The sequence below is a fragment of the Vollenhovia emeryi genome, unplaced genomic scaffold (genome assembly GCF_000949405.1).
Source record: "Vollenhovia emeryi isolate VEMERY1.0 unplaced genomic scaffold, V.emery_V1.0 DF939215.1, whole genome shotgun sequence".
NCBI lineage: Eukaryota > Metazoa > Arthropoda > Insecta > Hymenoptera > Formicidae > Vollenhovia > Vollenhovia emeryi.
Genome location: NW_011967151.1, coordinates 754,691 through 775,294, shown reverse-complemented (window position 1 = coordinate 775,294; position 20,604 = coordinate 754,691). Strand labels below are relative to the sequence as shown.

The following is a 20,604-nucleotide window of genomic DNA, read 5'->3' as shown; positions in this document are numbered from 1 at the left end:
GGTTCTCTCTCGTTCTCACCCTTTCTCATTCCCTCCCCCCCCGCCTCTCTGTCCCTTCCTATGCGGGGCTTTCTCCTCGGATTCTTCTTAAACGCGCAAAAAGCGTAAAATACGGTTGTCTGCCCCGACGGGTCTTCTTCGGTCTCGACGGTTAACTCGGCGCGTTCGCCGGCCGTGCTCTTCTCTCGCTCACCTCGGACTCTCGAGTTATCGCTCCGCGCGGAGGCAGCTTCGATCGACTCGCGAGCGTTCCGATTACGAGACACGGTAGTGACCGTGTGTAGTTTACGCGAGTACGCGAGTTGACAGCCCGAGTCGAAATGTTCTACCTTTAATTCTATGATGTAGTAGGACCTAAGGCGGTAAAAGAATGTCGAACTGCAAGTACAAAATTTACCGATAGTCTCGGAAATTTATACTTTTGCCAATTTTGCCAATTTAGCGTGAAAGTAGGTCCCTTTAAGTAGGGGCTAAAGTAAATTTGGAGAGCTACAGATTCAAGGGAGGAGTAAACAAATATAATATCATCAAAGTAGATTATCACTGGTTTATGCAGGTGTACAGATCAGCTAAGTAGGTGTAAATTATCCTTAAAAGTATCAAAATAGTATCAAAATTTTGACTCGGGAGGCCCTCAGATTTTCGGATCTCAACAACGGCTGATCCGATGAGCCTCTAAGTGGACTCCGTCGATAGCTTGGGTTCGATTTGCATAATAAAAGTTTTTTTTATTTTTATTCAGTTTCCGACCGTTCGAGCGGCCGATCGTGCCTTCTCGTCCGATACAATCCGATTCGATTGGCGCGCGGTGCGCGTCTCAATCTCTTCTTCGGCACTCGCGGTCCTGATCCCCGGGTGACAGGATAATTCGACGAACGACAGAGAAAGGGACGCCTCTCGCGGCCGGAGAGGCGAGACGCCGCGAGCCGGCCACGCTCGGCTGTTTTGCAATCCGGGCCACGGTAAAAATTAAAGCGCTGCTTAAACCCGTGACTAATTGCACGCGTCACGCCTGGCACACTTAAAGCGATTTTTCTCGAATCCTCGTTTCGTCCGTGGAAGCGCACCGAAATTACGTCGATCCATTCTCGTTATTTACTCCCCGGGGGAGAAATATTTCGAATTGTTTTGCCGCGAAATCCGATAGCGGGGGGGGGGGGGAAATAACCTGATTAATCACGCAGGTAATGACGTCCCAACTGTTTGATCGATGATAAAATCGACCGATAACGTCGCGCACTCGAAATCGGGGATTATGAATAAGTCAGCCGATATAAAGGATTTGCAGCGTATACCCACAATGCCGCGCGCAAAAAATAACTCGTGCGTATTAATAATAAGCTTTCGCAAATGCGCTATGATATTCGCGCAAACGTTCCTCCGGATTGATAGCTTCGCTAAAATGTAATAACTTCTAGCTGAGATACAGTCTCCGCTCTCGTTCTTATCTACCTTTTTAAACGATTGAACGCTCGTCGTACAATTTATTATCGTGAGATGTGCTTCTTGTGGTGGCGCGAGAAGTGTATCTTACGATAATACAATCTTAATGCGCGCGGACTAAAATGAATGTGGAAAAGCAAGTTTGGGAGCGTAATTAAGAATGTGACTTAATGCGTTGCGCCTCAAGCCCTTCACTAGAAGGGAACATGAGCTACTTGTCGGTGAATGCCGTGGGATTCAAGGTCGCCGCGCGATTCGGTGAAGGATTTTTCGTCGGTTCGCGTCCGTCGTTATCCCCCTTCCTGCCTCCTGAACGCCACTCTTCTCTTTCTGCTGTAGAATAGTTAAGCAACCGGTCGCGCGGTCGATCACGAACGAACCAAAGAAGTGCAGTGAGCAACCATACCAAATCGATACCAAAAGAAGGAGTTGAGCCCGAACGAGGGAGGGAAGGACTCGAACTGTGGAAGGCAGGACTTCTTTCGCGAGATGACGCGGTGCGGACGGGGCGAGGGTTCGGTCTGAAAAGAAACGAGAGGGTCGAACCGCCGGGGTGGTGTGCCACGGGGGGTGGTGGTGGTGGCGGCAGTGTTGCGCGTGTGTGTGATAAGATCGGCAAAATAAATCGGTCCACGGTGACGAGTGAAAGTAGATCGGGCAGGCAGCCGGGCAAGATGATGAAGAAGGAGAAGCCGATGATGTCGGTGACGGCCATCATCCAGGGGACTCAGGCCCAGCACTGGGCACGTGGCAGCACCTGTACGTATTTACGTCAACATCCTGTATAATTGACATCGCGGGCGATCGATCGCCCGCGAATTAACTTGGCGGATCGCGGCGAGTGACGCCGCGATCTGGGATGAAACGCGAAATTACTATCATTATTTGCGGGCACGTCTGTGAATTCTTTATGCGCGCCCATTAGTCTTTAAGAGAGGGCATCGCTTGAGATATTATATATTTAATAGCGTCTTAAGAGCGTATAATAAGACTCTATAATGAAATTACACAGCGCTCGTGTGGTGCGTTACAGCCGTACCGAGCGGTCGTTAGATCTCTATTTTTAATTAAGACGAGCAAATGAGTCGTGCGGACGAAACCGGGACGGGGGAATCGCGGCACGGATTTTCGGTTTTTCAGGCGAAAGCACGCTCGAGTTTTAGGCAGCGGGGGCAAAACCTTGCTCGAACACTCGGAACCAATTAACGAATTCCACGTACGTACGTGTGATAGAGGCATATTCTTAGACGACGACGCGCTCATTACAAGTAATTTAATATTGATGAGCTCACCGGCAATGAGAGATCGCTGACGCTGATGATTCAGCCGTACGTATATTTTTCTCGCTAATGCGCGATTTAAATTGATAAAAATTCCGCGTTTCATTAGCGCGTCGTGGATTGCGAATGCGATTGACCTCGGCGCGATTGTTACCTCGGCTGGAAGGAAAATCGTATCTCCACAGTGAAAGAAAGCGGGGTAATGTTATTTCGACCATACGACTCTACATAACGTACTTTATAATAGCGTCATTAAGTGCATTGAAGCGTACCGAAATGAGATGTGATTTTCGCGGGCTATCTGTGGCTCTGCGCTAATTAACGCTTTACGACCGTCCATGTGCCCGGCGCTGAATTGCGTTACTTAAAAAGTGTCCGAACGAGATGGACTTGCCTACGAATGATAATTAGCGTGCCGGTGCTAGACCGCCGATTAGCACGATCCCAAGGTTCTACTCCGCCGCAGCCGGCAACCCGCGCTCGTCGTTAAAACATTGTTTTCTTCCGCGACGACCGCCGAGTCCGGCGATATTCGCGCGAACAATTAGCTCCATGCAGTTCCTGTTGCGCGAACGGATCGTAAAACGTGCTCCGTAAAGATCGAAGTGCCTTTGTCTCCGTCAAAATGATTTGCATTATTCGCTCGCGATACTCGGTAATATTTGCGCAAGTTGAAAAGTCGCGCTGCCAGACGCGCGTCGAGAGGAACGGCGGTTTTGGATTGCGTTTTTATCAACTCGAGCGTATACTACGTACACAATGCCCGCCGCTCTTGAATTAGCGTGTCGTATCCGTCGCGACGCGCTCGAGCGAAGTGAGTCACCCGGTTCGTGCGATAGCCTGCCCGTCCGTCCTACACCGAAGCGACCGATACGCGCCGCACGGTCGACGCATATACATCATATGTAGATGCTAAATGTACGGGGTGAAGGTCGGCTATTGAGACGTGAATGGCGCAATTTGCGGCTGCGGCGGCGGCGGTAGCGAGCGAGCGAGCGAGCTCGTTATCAGTCACCGCTTCTGAAAGCGGCCTTAGTGCCGGGGCTTTAAAGCGCGAACGAGCGAGCGAGCGAGCGAGTGAGCGAGAAGGTCACGCGAATGCGCCCCGTTATCAGCGTCCACGGACGCGATTTACGAGCGCGGCTTTTCGAGCCTTATCGCATGTGTGTCCCTATTGCCGCGCAGCACGCGCGCCTCGCGATTCCGCCGCGGCGCGTTCGCCCGCCGGATTCGGGCACGAAACACCGGGGATCTTTCCGCACGGAACGTAAACACCGGGGCCCGGCGGGATCCGGTATGGAGACCGATGCCCCGGGAAAAATTGATACCGAGAGAACTGACCAAGTCAACGTCGCGGCGACCAAGTCTTGCCGCACTCGTTACTCTCTGCGCTACTCTGATAACGTTTTCTCTCTGTTTTTCCATCCGGACAATCTGCTGCAAAAGTGGAGCGAGATTGCGTGCCGCGGACAATTTTGCGAAACAGTTATCGCCTCCGGCACCGCTCTATTATAATATTTATTTGTCATTAGGCAATAGGAAAACCTAGATCAATACGAATCTTGGAGATTAACTGGTTGAAGGTGGCATTTTCCCTCGGATCTCGATAGCCCAGTGGTAATAGTTCCACGTGAATTTTGTGTATTCTCGCTCAGCCGCGCGCGGATCGTCGGCTTCTTCTCGGAGCAGTAAATCCACGTACTTAAGTCGATGATCGACTTTGCTACTAATGAACATCGTTAAGATAAAGACAAACGGTCCATTATCTATGGACAAATGACTTTCCAGTCCACTTTTAGGCTTCATGGAAAATGGTCGACTGTCTACATTTTGTCCGCATTATCTGTATTATGGGCAAGATGAATAGAAAATAATCCCCTTTTCCGGAGATAATCGTTTCCCGTCCACCTCACAAAATAATTAAAACTGAAAAAAGACGGGGTCGGGTTTTCCAACCTCTTGATAAACTGATAATTAAATTGTGTCTATCTTTACTTAACCGCTGAGGGCATTGTGGTGCACAGATTCTCGGCATTACTGGGCATTACTTAGTTTAGGCATCAAGCCTTGCTGGGGCATAAAGATACAATAAGGTAAAGTAAGATAATGAGATAAAGTAATGCCCACTGGGCATTAGTGGGCATTGGTGTACAAGATTTTGGTCGGCGGTTTCCCTCTCGGATTTAACTTGCCAGGAGGTTGGAACAACCGGCCCTGGAACAAATTTCATGACGGGCATACCTAAGTGTGTTTTCTTTTTAATTCTTCACGGATTGTCTACACTCGACTTGATCGCTAATAATCCTTATAAATCACCGCGAAGAATGTAATTGTGAAAACTATCGCGCACCTTGCTATTCATTTATTATTTTCAAGTCCAGGTTCGAGTCCTGGCTGAGGTAATATTTTTCGCAGTAAATTTCTTTAATTAGAATTTGCCAGTTAGCGTCGTTTAACAAGTTTTCTACATTGATTTATTATTTTTTCCCTGCTTGTCCCGCGACCGCACGATGATTCGATTGGACAAGAGCAGTCGCGGGACAAGATAATTCCGTCCCAGGTGGCGAAATTCATGGTCACGGGTCTGATCGTGATCGATCATACCGTTGACAGCCGCTCGTCTCAGACGAGGGAGCCCGTCTGTTTGCCGAACGGCGCGAAATTGCTCTTACAAGGCTGCGTCGCCGGTTTTATCGGATAAGACGCCGCGCAGGGCGCTCTTTCTCCTTATCGTCCACGGCGATGCACCAGGTAATGCCTCGCGCGCAGATAAAAAGAAAACACGGAGATACGCGGAACGAGGCGATATCGCGTGCATTATCGGGCCGCGGTCAACGCGCGCCGCGTACACGTCGCATCGATACGTCCATCATCAATCATCGTCGTTATCCACGCTGCCACGTCGGATTACCAAGTTACGTCGTGTTCGCCCAGGTTACGCTCGATTTCCCGCGGCCGACTCGCTTCTCTTTAAACCGCCTGGAAAAGCTCGTCGCCGCGTTCTCCCGCGATCATCCCGCGAAGCAAGATCGTCCTCGTTTCGCCCCGTCCCGGCGCGATGGGCGTGAACGCTCGTAATCGCGCTCGCCTTACCTTGATGGCGTTCGAATTAGCCGACGATCGCCGCCGATTCTGGTCTCGCGAATTGCGCCGTTTAGGACGGACGGACGGGCCAATCGCGTCCTCGCGACCGGGTATAATTGCGTGACGTTTACTATTTCGCGCGACGTAACTCGTGGCCGCGTCGCCCACGAGTGGCATAGTTCCAATATGGTCGCGGATGATTGCATCGCGTGCCGTCATCTTGGATCATTTCAGCGCGGGACGTCGCCCTAGAATCGACGAGGGTGGGCTTCGATGTTGATCTTTGTACAAGCGATATATGCGCGCGCCTTTTGCGCTATCGCGTTTGTCGCATCGCTCATTCCATATTCCGGAGATAATCGGCCGCGTATTGTCCGCAAGGATAACCGGTATCGCAACGGTCTAAACAAAAGAAATACATATTATGTGATTCGCGACTCGTCACTCGGGGATTTGCATACGCGGGAGCCCCGCGATGTAGCGCGATACGGTTGATTCATAATTAAATATTTAGATAACGGCGCGCGGCTCCGTTTTCGCGATACCCTGGTACATTAATTAGCGTGGACGCGTAGCGTCTACGTGTGCACGGCGAATATTATGTCGCGTTAATGAATGTCCCCTCGATAAAAGTATCGCGCGTCACGGCCAACGCCGATAACGCGCTATTAAGACCGAACGCATTTTGCATTTCGAAATGTAAGAAGCTAATTATATAGAATGCCCCGCGAGCCCTGGCGGAAAGTAACGACAGGTAGATTATGTAAATATAAAACCTCGTCTCGTAAATGTCTCTTTTACGGCGCCGCGACGTCCCGTGCAGCCTCGCATCGCGATCTCTCGGAGATGCGTCCCGAATTTCCATATAAATCTATCTCGCGCCCGAGAAGCGCATGAGAATCCGGGCAACGGCTTGCGCAATGCCTACAGCCAGATGATACATATAGATAAGAGCGATTCATAGGGAATTGCTCTCGCTTCTCCGTCTCTCTCTCTTTCTGTAAATCCCGCGGCCGCGTTTATTCAGCGTGGAACGTCGTCGCCGCCGTCGTCGTCGCCGTCGTCTCTGCATTATCGCACGCGCTGTATACGCGTAGCGCGACTGTGTCACGCACACGCATGCGGGATGCGTGTGCGCGCCGCGCGATAAGCCCCGAGCGTAAGCATCACGCGAGGCTCCGCACGCAGAGGCCTCGTCGCTGCTCCAGTGCAGCCTATAATGTACACGGGTGCGATGCAACCTTGGCACCGATGGGAACGAGCCGTGAAGAGCAGGTCCTGCTATCGCGTATCGTGTGTATGTACACGTGTACGCGCGCGCATCGCGCACACCGCCTCCTCTGTTGAATCAGACCCGCTGCGTGTGGGTGCGGGCGTTACTTCTTCTTCTTTTTTTCTACGGCGCGCCGCGTGTTTGCGGACGCTTCATTCGGAAGCCCCCGCCCTCCCCCTATTTGGGCGATCTCCGACCGTAATCTTTTTACCGTGATCTGAAACGCAAATACGCAGCGATCGAACGCGGAACTCGAGAGCGAGTCGGGCCTTCCTTGAAATTTCTTTCCCACGGCACGTACCCGAGTTGAAATTTTGGCCCTATGTTGAACCTTCAATTCTATTATGTAGCGGGACCTAAGACAGTAAAAGAGGTCGAGCTGCAAGTACGAAATTGACTCCCACTTAAAAACCGATAGCGTCGGAAATTTCTGCTCTTGCCAATTTGGCATTAAAGTAGGTCCTTTCAAGTATGGGGCTGAAGTAAATTTTTAGAATTAAAGATTCAAGGGAGGAGTAAAAACATATAATGTCATCAAAGTGGGTTATTGCTGGTCTATGTAGATGTAAATTGTCCTTAAAAGTGTCAAAAAGGTACTCTCTAGGTACTCTCTAAAAGACAATTGGCGGATTATCATTGAAAGCAGTGGAATATTCACTGGTTCACCGTTGTAAGTGTAGCACTGAATAATTCATTATTACCTATAACTGTTTTCACTGATAACGCACTAGCCGACTTTTAGAGAGTAGCGGCGGCTTATTCGAGCGCGTTGCGCAAAAGGCGTTAAATTCCCAAGTTATTTTTTTCCTCGCTCTCCCCGTATAAACGTCGCGTGACGATTGCGATCGACGGAAGTCCCTCGTCGCTCCGCGCGCGAGCACGAAACGACGACGACGACGGCGTCGTGCAGAAGGAAGCGATCGTTTATTATAGTCACGTTGGCAGGTTTCTCGCGGCGGCTACTGACCGAATGGATGTTTCTGTCACGTATACAGCGGCGCGCACGCACTCGCGCGTTTAAATTCCACCGGCAGCCGTGGCGCATTATACACGCGCGTGTATTTAATTAACGGGGAGGGGGGGGAGGATATTTTATACGGCGTATTATTAACGTTATCACACTCGACGTGAGTCCGCCCGGTCATTGCGCGGGCGACGCGTTCTTGTTCTTCTTGTTCCTTCGCTTGAAATTGGTACCGTCACTTTCGTCGCCGCTCGCACCCAGAAAACAGATTTATCTTAATCTTATCTAGGGACTAACACCCTGTCACGGCTCTTGGCCCTTTATTCCGTCAAATTTGTGTTTATCACACTTGAGCCGTGCGAATTTTATTAATTTGTTAAGTTAATCTTATCGTTAAACAAATGGGATACGTTGAAATCATTTCTTCGAATCTACGAAACTTTTATTTTCTCATGCTAAAACGTTTGTTAGATATGAAGAAATAGATATGAATTCTCTTGTAGCGAATTCGGCAGCTTGAACTAATGCGCGCCGAGTGCACACTAAGGCTTGTTCAGAGTCTACTCTTATATTGTCGGTAAAGTCATGGCGTATTTTTGCAACAGATGGCGCTAGTTCATTTTTTTAAGTATTTGAGTTATTCACATATACGTTATTACTATGTCATTTGACAGCTGACAGTTCTAGCTTTATTCTAAAAAAAAAACATCGAGCGATTTGGTTGAGTTTTGGAGATTTTACAACAAGTTGAAGATGGAAGACCAAACTGTGTGTTTTCGCTATATTTTACTGTTTTACTTCCGTACGGGGAAGAACGCACGTCAAGCTTGTGAAGAGTTGCGTAAATTTTACGGCGATAATGCTCTGCAAGAACGTCAGTGCTAACGATGGGTTCACGAAATTCTGTGCCGATGATTTTGATCTCAACGACGCTCCTCGGTCGGGGAGGCCCACCGAGGTTAATGACGACAAAATAAAGGCGTTGATCGAGTCAAGCCCGACGTCACACGACACGAGAGATTGCAGAAACATTGAACATCCATCATTCAAGCGTTCACGACCACCTGAAGAAGCTGGGATACGTAAGCAAGCTCGATATTTGGGCTCCTCATGAACTCAAAGAAGTTCATTTGACGGCGCGTATAAGCATCCGCGATATGCTCACTAAACGCGAGGAAAACGAGCCTTTTTTCGAAGCGAATGATAACTGGTTTGATTGTTTACAACATTATGAATCGCAATGTGGTCATCTCGAGTACAGTCTTATTTGTTAATGCCTGGACCAGTTTCCGCGGACCATCAAGATTCGCCTTTTCATAATCTTTATTCCCATCTACACAGCGGCGAGTTTCAGGCTGTAGTTCACACAGCTTCTATAGAAGTCTATGGTAGTGCATACATACACCCTGAAGCTCGGTAATCAGTATAGATGATAAAAATGCAGGTCCAGGCATTAATGAACAAGACTGCGCATGTTCAAAAACTATTTAGCCAAGAAAATGACGGTATGCAGATCACTTTACTGCCTACGAAGTCTTTAAAAGTACTTAAGGCGATCCTTGAATATAGGAATCGACTGTAAACAAGCCTTCGTGCGCGCTCAGTGCGCACTAGTGCAAGTTGCCGAAGTCGCTATTAGAGATTCCAGTCTAAGGCCCGGTTTCGCCAACGTTGTGTAACTTCAAGCTTAGCTCGCTTCGTTCCTTGTCTCTTTTCAACTGTTACTTTCGATAGAGACAAACCAGAATTAAACTACGATTAAGGTTAAGCGACGTTTGGTGAAACCGGGCCTTAATGAGATAAAAATTTGGTTAAGGTAAAAAAATCGTGTCTTCGAGATGAAATAAAAGTCTAGTGAGGTCGGAATTCAAAGAAAATTTGCGGGTGGGGGGGGGGAACCGCTGCGGGCATTGTGGTGTACAGATTTGCGGCATTACTGGGCATTATTGGCATTTTTGGGGCATTATAAAGATATAATAAGATAAAACAAGACAATGAAATAAAGTAATGCCCACTGGGCATTGGCGTGCAAGATTTTGGCCAGCGGTTTACCCCCTCGAAGATTTGTTTCATTTCGAGGAAACTTTCTTTCTGGGTGCGGTGACCCTACCGTACGTCGAAGGCGTCCCAAATTTCTAAATCCATGCCGTTCGGAATACTGGGACACGGGAAGAGAGATGATAGGCGTCGAAATAGCACCCGCGGCAGTATGGCGTGCGAAAATAGAGGCGCATCGGGACGGGTATGGCCCTCGTGCAAGCGGTTTTTTGCACGTGGCTGCGCGGAACGCGGCTAAAAAGGGACGACGGCGGAGGCGTGCGCGCACACGTCAGCTTCGTTAAAATGCGCGTTTTTCCTGCCCGCGAGATTACTCCCGATCGCCGCTCTCGCAATTAGTCATAGCTCGAGAGCGATCCCTCGCTTCCTCTGTGCGAAACGTCTCGCGACTCGGAATGCGCCGTCGTCGTCATCGTTGCGCCGCAAGCGCGCGAAACGAGCGAAGATTAAATCTGGAACGGAGGGGAAAAAAAGGGGGAGCGCTTCAGTTGCTCCGCGCGCGTAACTGGCGAAAAATAAACGTCAGATTCACTTCGGCCTGCCCGCAAAATTCGTCCTCGCACACGCTCGCTCCCGCCTTTCCGGCATTTTTCCTCGTGTTTTCGCCGAGGCTCGCGGAGCCGGTAGAAATGATCGCTTATTTTTCCTTTTAATTTCGAGCAGTGCATTTCGCAAGGCAAATAACATTTTCTTTTCAATGTGTGAGAAAAAAAGCGACACAAGCGCCTTTTCACATTTATATTTACCTTCATCGCCGCGTTTCGCTCGCGGTCGCGTATGGCGGCGCTTGAAAGCGATCTTCCGAGTTGGGAACTTTCAACAAACCCGCCGACCGACAGCCGGAAGGGAGGAAAAATAGCGAAAACGCGAAATCGATAGAGGGACAAACGTTGATTGCGCTGTCAGGCGCGCGTCGGGCGCGTTGCAGCTGCAAACAAAACGTTGCCGCTGCCGTTTGACCAATCGAAACGCTCGTGCTCGTCGCTGTCGATACCGTCGACAAGTTCCGTTTCGCTCGGTGCCTGCCAAGTGAGACATTCGCGACAGAGACGATCGATATACTCTTCTTCGGCAATATTAATTACAATATAAAAAAGGAAAGAAAGAAAAAGAAAGGAAAGTAGATACGAGTCAGTTTCTCAAAGCTGCTGTAACGGAGAGTACAAATTGCTGCATTACCGAAAATGAGAATCGCATTCCACCAGAGACATGCCTGGACCGCGACATTTTTCGATTCATTTGTCTCCCGTCTTGAGTCTCGCGCCAAGCATTCCTTACATTATTTCCCCAGGACAAATGGTTTCCTTCGCGGTAATAATTCCGAAACAATTAGCGGGCTTTCATTAACACGTCGGTGCCGTACGCTCCGTGGACAATGGGCGCCTTGGAGGCTCGCAGCGAGGACAAGAAGGTTCGCCTCGTGACTGATGACCTTCTTACCTTCTTTCTTACCTTCGAGCGAGCAACGCTGATTACGTAAGCTCGCCGGTTAACGTGGTTAGCGCGGAACCGTGGCGTCGGGCGCTCGCCGTCGAGGAGAGCGCTCCTCGGGAAGGAGGAGAGGGAGAGAGAAGCGGAGGGAGCCTGCAGTGTCAGCGAAGGCGAGAGGAGAGAGAGAGAGAGAGAGCGCGTAGTCCGCTGCGCGGAACCTTGAAACTGACATTCGTTACGGTGTATTTTTGCGCGACTTCATCTTTAATCGCCGCTAAAAATTCGCCCGAGTCGCCGCCGTTGCGAACGTTAATTTCAAGAGGGCTGCCAAGGCAGCCGGGACAAGAGGCGTCGTGCCGCGGCCTGCCTTGACTTCCATCTATTTTTACACGCGGCCGCGCGCACTTTCCTCGTATACTTATTATATTGCGAAATATATATATATATATATATATATATATATGTGTGTGTGTACTCGCGCCGACAATTGTTCCGATTGCGTAATTACGGCGCGATGCATCGGCCGCTGAGCCGTGTCGAATCCAGCGAATTAACCGCCGCTCGGGGGAAACTCGCGCTCATTGACGGCTATTTACTCGGCAACACCTTGTTTACCAGCCGGGCAATATTTTAAGGGCGATCATCCTTGCCTTCACGAGGCGTAACGATATTTAAGGCTATTTAAAGCCTCAATGGTACACCGCTGCAGCGGCCTGTATTTTTATTACCCGCCGGGAGAAAATATTTTCCACTGCGAGGGGTTAATTGTCGCGCGTCGCCGATCTTGCTCCAGATATCACGCTGTTCGCGAACGAGTCCTCGGGCGAGCTGCTCCGCGCGGCGCGCGTCAAAATAGCCGCGGTCGCGATTAAATTTCAGGTTCGCGACGTCTGAAATAAGTTTCTTTTCTTGGCGCGTCCGACATGGAAGTCGTTCATCGAGGATCGATTGGCTCTAATCGTCGAGAAGATTGTCGACTGACTTTTAACAAGGAAAAACATTGCGGAATGCGCGATCGCATCGCGCCTCGAGCGTCTCGGACCCGGTTTCACCAAACGTCGCTAAAGTAAAGCCTACAATGTGCTTTCTGCATCTAGAAACATTCTAGTTCGTATAAACAAATTAAAACGCTTGACAAATTTGCCGACAACGCACGATTACGCAAAGTACAATATACAATTGATCGACTTGCGCAAATTTTTGAAACGTATTTATTGAAGGGGGAAAATTCTTTTAAACATCGACCAAACTGGCATAAAAAGTGATATACATTTATATGAATTCTGTTTCGGCATAAGATTAAATTGTCCAGTCATTAGATTGTACTTGAAAATGACCCGATAAAGAGGTCGAAACGTTGCGACTTAAATGTATATCACTTTTTATGCCAGTTCGATCGATTTTTACAAGAATTTCCCCTTGTTAATTACCACTGGCGACAATAGGCCTTGCTCAATTTGGTCGTATTTATTGACTACAAAATCGAGCGTTTCTGTACGCAGAGAGCAAGCAGGTAGATTAGGCTTACCAGTTGGAAAGAGACAAAGGACGAATTAAGCTGAGCTTAAAGTCGAGCGACGTCGGTGAAACCGGGCCTCGGCTGGACATGGTATCTTAACCGCGATTAGTTTACAAGCCGCAGGTACGCGCGGACTTTTTGTACATTCTGTACATCGCGATACGCCTCGCTGCACCTGCGACAACGGGGGAGCCAGCGTGTACGGGCGCGCGCGTTCTCCATGTACGCGCGCGCTCGTTTACCCGGTTGAAATCGCGACCCCGTGACCTTCGCCGTGATATTCACGTACAAGGCCACCTCCGTCGCGCTCTACACGTTCTTATTCATACGTCGCGGCGTTGCACGCACGCACGCACGCACGCACGCTGGAAATCGAAGGATCGCGCGCGGCAACGTATTCCGCGGCTCCTCGCGCGGCGCGTAATGGCGTAGTACGGCCGTAGGTATAATATGGCTCGGGGCTTAGCCGCGGGCTGAAAATAGAGGCGATAATCGCCCGCAATTTCGCATTTGCGCGACTGAAAATTTTTTTCCCTTCCGCTTCTCACCCCTTTCCACGCCCGGTGGAAAATTACTCGAGAGTTTTAATTGAATTACAAAGGTGGTCGGTCGTTAATTGAACCGCTGGCCGATCACTGGACGTCCATTTTTATATCATTACGTTGTTTACACTACGGCAAGATGTAATGTAAAAATTGTGTAATGAAGACGCGAACCGGAAGGCCTGTGTGACATCATACGCTGACACCGTGAAATTTAATGAAAAGGTCACCCGCTGGCATGGTACTACGACCTACGGCAATGCCGGAGGCGCGATTAAATAATAACAGCGGTTAAAATAACGAAGACCGTATTTTATAATAATACCTCTGCGAGCGGAGTCCGCCACGACGTGTGACGGTCAGATTTTTTTTCATAGCGTCATTATTATCCTACGACGCTCATTCACGTAGGACGATAAAAAAAATACCGATCGTGATCACGTTCAATTCATGTGGGATTCGTATTTGAGTCACGTTTGCAGGAGATTAATTCCACGAGCGTCAATCTTGACTTTCAACATTTAATTGCCCATTGTTCCCCCATTTAAATTCATCTCGAGTAATATGTCGTATACTCTTTTCGCGTTCATTGAGATCTAAATCTCGGGCCGCGAGACGTTGACATTCAAGGGAGGAAGAGAGAGAGAGAGATGAGGACGCAAATTAATTGATGCGGAATGTCGAAATGGCCCAATGACAATTTTTTTTCAACCGGTGATTCACCCGGCACGTCTCGACGGCGCGGCGCGCTCGCGGGGCCAAGCGGCGCGGCGTGTGTTGCACTGCACTGCACTGCACCTGCGAGGACACACGGGCTTGCAGCTGCAAACACACCCACTCGAGAGAGCGCCGCGCCGGAGTCCGTGCACCTAGGCTGAAATCGCGACCCCGTGACCTTCTCCCGGTGACCCAGGTACCGAGTTGCCCTGCACGTGGCGCGTTGCGCTATATAAAGTGCAGCTGCATATAGATCTCGCTCGACCTCTCCCCCCCCCCTCTCTCTCGCTCTCTCCCCCTCTCCCTCTCGCCTCCTCCCTCTCTCTTTCTCTCTCCTGCGCTTTCAGGGCCGTACGCAGCGACGCGGTCGCCACTGTGCATTCGCTTCATCGATCGCCACTCCTTTCTCTATACCGCATGTGTGTGTGTGTGTGTGTGTCGGCGAGTTTCGCGACGGCCAACGGCGTGTATTTAACATGGTGAACTTTATACATGTTTAGACTCGTTTTGTTATCGGATTACGCGCTCTCTTGACAAAAGACCGCCCGTTCTTTTTTTTTGCGCGCGCGCGCAACCGACTCCTGAAACCGGAAGTCCGGAAAGCCTTTCGCCTTTACGAGCTCATTAAAAAGGTCAATTATAGATCGCGCAATTACGCACGATGCGAATTTACGATTGTTTGTAAGCAGCAGCCTCGGAGATTCAAAAGTCTGGGGACATAAAGAAAAGAAACCGCGTCCGGGATATTAAAGTCCGAAGAATTCGGCTTACAAAAATTTATAGCCTCGAAAATACAGCTCGCCGCGAGCGGAAACGTGTGTTTCACGTTCGCGCGGGATATGCCAAACGCGCGGTCGCCCGATCTTGCCGTCGCGTCTCCCGGAATGCGAGCCATCTCGCGAAATGCCCGCGGTCGCGAGACGATTCGATGCAGGACACATTTGTGCATGCGCGCGCGCGATCTCCCGCGTGTTCAGACGTTCCAGATGCATGATACATTTCGCCATCGCGTGGAATACCGCGCGCGGAGGACACGGTATATCCGTCTGACCTGATATGCGTGACTCGCGGCAGCGACGGCGCCTATCTAACGCGCGCGATCTTATTTTCGCGAATGATCATAAAGGCCTGCGTCCACGATGCTGCAACTTGGTCCAAGTTCTAGTTCCGAGAGATGTATAGCCAATCGACTTGCAACTATTCGATTAAAGCTGCAAGCTGATTGGCTACACATCTCTCGGAACTGGAACTTGGACCAAGTTCGAGCATCGTGGACGCGGGCCTTAAGGCCCGGTCTACAATGAGTTGTTTAGTTCTTAGTCAGACGTTAGAACTGTATGTCGGTCCTTTTTTTTCCCAGAAAGGAAAAGGATCGACATACGGTTCCGACTTTTGACTAACGATTAAAGCCACCGTTAAAGGCACACGATACTATTTTTCCCACTGGATTACTTACGAGAGCCAATCAGGATACAGCTTTGAGTCACCTGATCGAAAACTCTGCATCCTGATTGGCTCTCGTAAGCAATCCGGTAGGAAAAAGTATCGTGTGCCGTTGGCTTTACAACTCATTGTAGATCGGGCCTAAGAGACTGCCCGCGGCATTCTGTGCGGCGCTACGCGTCCCGGCGTCGCGTCACACGTGAGAAGAATCGCGCAGTGGTAGAGGAAAGTCCTCTATTATGAGATAGGATTCTAGTGTGAGAGAGTAGGTTGTCAACGTCCAAATTCAATGACAAATCTTTCTTCGCAACGATTACACGATCTAACAATGAATTTTCCACTAAACAGACCTCAAGGGCAATGAATTCATGGTGGAACCAACAGACGCTGCCTATTAATTTTTGCGGAAACTCCTCTATCTCATATTAGGAGCCTATCTTGTGATAGGGGACCTTCCTGTATTTCTCGGCAATCGAGTGGTCGAGACACTCGTGGTGTGTTGCCTCGTCCCGGCTTACTGCGCGCGCGTCGCAAGATTTTTCCCGACGCCCGTCGATATCGCGTCTCGCCCGAGCCGGGATTTTTCGGGGGCGGGCGGGGGCGACGGGGGATGCGTTGTCCTCGGCGAGGAGAGGACCGGACGCGGAGCTTTCGCAAATAACGCTGGAAACTGTCCGTCTTATAATACGTCCGCAGCGCGACAACGCAGATTTACTGCGTGCTGAAAAAAGAAAACCCCCCCCGAGGCGGCCCGTGGAGGAAGGAATATGGGAATCGTGCGCCTTATCTTTTTCGGACTTGTACACGCGCTGTCCAAATATTTATTGCGACACGACACGGGAAACCGCCGAGGTTGTATGAAGCGCGCCCTGTTCCGCGCTCATAATGGAGTTCCTGTGTACGCGCCATATCTAGTTCCCAAGCCGATTGCTAGAATTCTACGTAAATTTAGACGCCGTAAGGTGCCGCGTGCTAACACGCGCGCTGCCATGTGCCGCGCGAAATCGCCCGATGAATCTCGCTTTACGTGCCGCGTATTAATACGGCGAGGGCTCAATCTCGCGAACGGAGGGGAAACTTTGCGGAAGCGAAAACGATACGGAGTTGACGTTCAAATTTTTCTTTTTCAGCCTCGAAAATCGAAGGCAACTGCACGGAAAAAAGTGACGTTGTATCAACAAGATCACTGTAATTGAAACAAAATCGTTGAAACAACGTCAGTATTAACGAACGAAAGACATCAGATAGTTGTCTTAATAATCTGGATATTTAGTTAAATGCTTTGAATTGGTTTTCTCGCCGAAAATTAACAAGTGGCGCGTCCTAGTGCCTACCTCCCCGAAGATACACCCCTATTTACAATCGAGTGAATTATTTATGATTGTGGCAGCCCGTGACGTCAACGTTTAATTCAAGCAACTTCAATTTTGTTTAATTCAACAGCACTTTTTTTCCCGTGTAGTTCGGAATGTGCAACTGCAGTGAGGCGCGAGAAATGGGCGGAATCTTTGGCCCTCTATTCCGGCAGGAGGAACAGAGTGGATCAACGCCGCTGTGTTTTAATTGATTAATATAAGACGAGTCACTGGTTTTCGAATGGCTCTTTTGTTATTGCAATATCTTTAGATCGTGCTTGAAAAGGACCAAAACCAATGGTCAAAACGCCGCACGATTAATATATATTAATATGTAATTAAACATGGGGCCAGTTAAGGTGGACACAACTTTATTTATTGTTATTTATCATTGATTTTCGTGGTCTTGTTATCCTTATTATTTGTTAACCAATTCTATCGGACGCGAGTCTAAAGATCGAGGCAGAGGCGATCTCGCGCGGCCGAGAGAGAGAGAGAGAGACCCGCATTCTCTCCGCAGCGGCGTAAATCAGCCCGCGGGGACGCCGTTGAAATCCAGCGACTTTTTTCGCGGGTTCAAGGACTAACGTCAGGGACGCGGCACTATTTTCGTACGTGCACATGCACAATTGCGTGGGTTGCATGTGCAACGTTATAGCCGCCGCGGCCGGTCTGGTGTGGGAGCGGCATCCGGTCGCAGCTGCGTGCAGGAAACTGTTAAAAACTCTCTCTCTCTCTCTCTTTCTCTCTCGGCCTCTTTCTCTCCGTCTCTAGCGTCGCGTCGCCTAAAACTTGTTCCCCTTTCGTCCCCCTTTTTTTCTCTCTCTCTCTCTCTTTCTCTCTCATTTCTCTCCGGCCGAGCTTTTCGCGACGAACTCGAACTAGCGTGCGAAGAAATCGTTAATCGCGCGCGTCACAGACGGCGGGGATGCGCGGCGTGTGGCGTGCGCTGCACGTCGAGCCCGCGCACGTCCGATACGCGGCCACAATGTACACGAGAAAGATACCCGCAGGTTTTTAATTTACTTTACACCGCCGTCGGAGGAGCGATAATTCCCTTCCCCCCTCCCCCTCCCTGATAACGGCGCGCCTCTTTGCGAGTGCGACGAAATATTTCATCTTAACTGATAAAACGGCGAGCGCGTGAAAGCGAGAGGAAGCACGAGATCGCTTTATACGATTCAAGATCAACTTTTAACCCTTTCACGACACACGCACGCACACGCGTACACACACAAGTTCCGCTTATTGTTGGCGCTTTTCGCCACTCTGGTTCCTCGGCGAACACCAGCGTCCCATTTAAAGAGATTATAATTAGTAATAAAGAAAAAAACGGCGTCGCGCAGGGGGTTAAATCGTGAACAGATCTCGCGGAATTATGTACATCGGCCGCTAGAATCTCGGCGGTGAATTTATCACGAATCTCGCGCGTTATAAATGTATACATTTGTATCGGCGGACGTCGGGCGATTTACGATCGCGTCGGCCAGCGACGAGCGGAATTTATATAGCGAATTTACGATCTCGGGCACGGCCCGGTCCCTCGCGTGCGAGCGGCGCGCGCGGTTGGAGGCGAAACCGGGACGGGCCGGGCGGGATCGGTGCACAGCGCGTCGCGGGTGCAGCGGCGCGCCGCGCCGCGCCGATGCGCCTAAAGGCGCACACCAGGCGCGAGCCGTGCGGAGGCCGCGCGGCGGCGGGAAACTGGTTTTCAGTTTCGGAAGAGCGCGCAAATTGTCAGACGGTGACGTCACCGTCGTAAAGGCCCTGCGCCAGGGAGCCCCGTACACAATGATAATTGCGACTGAAAAATCGCCCTCCTCCGCTCCCTCCCCGCCCGCCGACGGGACGGCCGGAGCGCGCTCTCCCCCGCGGGTGAGGGACCGATCGTTATCTCGCGCCGCTCGTCCGTGTGCCATGCCATTCCGCGGCGACGATTAACCGCCGACGGCGAGGGGAGAGAGGGCGGCGATTGGCCTCGCCGTCCGCGGCGGATCGGTTCGTCACGACGTGGTATCGACGTCGCGACGCGATCGCGCGCGAGGATAATCGCCGGATCTTCGCGAGGAGTCGGTTGGAGATGGGCTTCCTGCGTAAACCGATCAAAAGTAGAGAAAATTGAAATTTAAGTATGTTGTAGTCGTAAGTTTTATCTATCGGTACGCGCGCGAAATTTCAGACCCGCTCGCCTGTGAGATAAGAGGAAAAAACTGTGTTAAAGTTGTACTTTTTATAGCGCTTTGAGGGTTGACATTATTTTATAGAAACAGTAGATCTTAACCAAAAACGAGATAAGCACAATACATTTTATGAGGATTCAAATGCGCTGTTAAATATGTGAGGTCGCCGGCCTTTGCAAGCAAATATTTCTTACAATTAGTAAAGTCAAAAGATACAGCGTTTTGAGGAAATTTGACTCCTCTTTGAGACTTGACAACGTCACATATTTTTAGATATGTTTTTAAATGTGCATATTGTAAAAGGCTATGCTCGGTAAGGGGCCGGCAGGCCCCACAAACCAAAAAGCAGTCCGATAATTAATACGGAAAAGATGAGTATAGGATGAATACGTAAAAGCAACGGGTTCCTGCTCTCGTAACTCTTTACTCAGTCCTCGTACACTGAAGGACCCATTTTGTTGAATGAAACAAAATCTAGTTGACTCGACTGAATTTCTTGTTTGGATATGAGCAGGCAAATCTTTAAGTTGATACAACGAAAACATTTAGTTGGCAAATTTGGTTGTATCGACACAAATTTGGTTGAGTGAACATGCGCAGAATCCTTTTATAACATCCAACTAAACGATTCAGTCAACAAAATGATTCAATCAAATTGTTTCGTTTTACTCGACAAAATGGGTCTCTCAGTGTATAAGTACAACTCATGACTTCGTCTTCACCATATCCTCCCTTGGCGCCACTATGCACGCTGTCCGTTCTTAAACTCATGTAACGAGGTACTGTCGGTAATAGCCGAACCTTACAATATATAACCCAGCATATCAATGCAAATTTACAGAAATAAGAAAGCCCCCTGCAAGCACCCATACTAGCCGCTCGTTCGCGCAGGAGCCACCTTAATCGGCGACGATATTAGATCGCGCGTATCCGCTGACGTGTACCCGAATCGTCGAGGCAGGGACGAGGGGGGACGAGGCGATTATCGAAAAGGGAAATGCGCGATAAAGATAATGGCTGTGAGCTTCGCAATCGGTTTTTTTTTATTATTATTGTACACGTACACTGAAAAAAATTTCTGGTTGAATATGGACGAATCAGATAATTCCTTTAGGATTTACCAGAATTCCTTTAGGATTTACCAGAATTCCTGTAATCCTACAGAAATTCTGGTAAATCCTAAAGGAATTCTGGTAAATCCTAAAGGAATTATCTGATTCGTCCATATTCAACCAGAAATTTTTTTCAGTGTACATGTGCGACAGTGCAAATCTAGAATATCTCCGCGAGAATCACGTCCCGGTGGCGTTATCTC

General features: G+C 49.6%; 1 protein-coding gene across 4 annotated transcripts in view; it reads left to right on the top strand.

Moving 5' to 3' along the window:
• LOC105560995 (retinoic acid receptor RXR) overlaps positions 1-20,604 on the top strand; it is a 92,725-nt gene that overhangs the window by 40,787 nt on the left and 31,334 nt on the right. For 2 of the 4 annotated variants that reach the window (XM_012010598.1, XM_012010596.1), the window contains exon 2: positions 1,783-2,202. The exons of 1 other annotated variant lie outside the window; for it this stretch is intronic. In XM_012010598.1, the coding sequence (XP_011865988.1) occupies positions 2,118-2,202 (85 nt within the window). In that variant the 5' untranslated portion in view covers positions 1,783-2,117. The remainder of the gene's footprint in view (positions 1-1,782; positions 2,203-20,604) is intronic. One more of the 4 variants, XM_012010597.1, reaches the window with a different exon arrangement.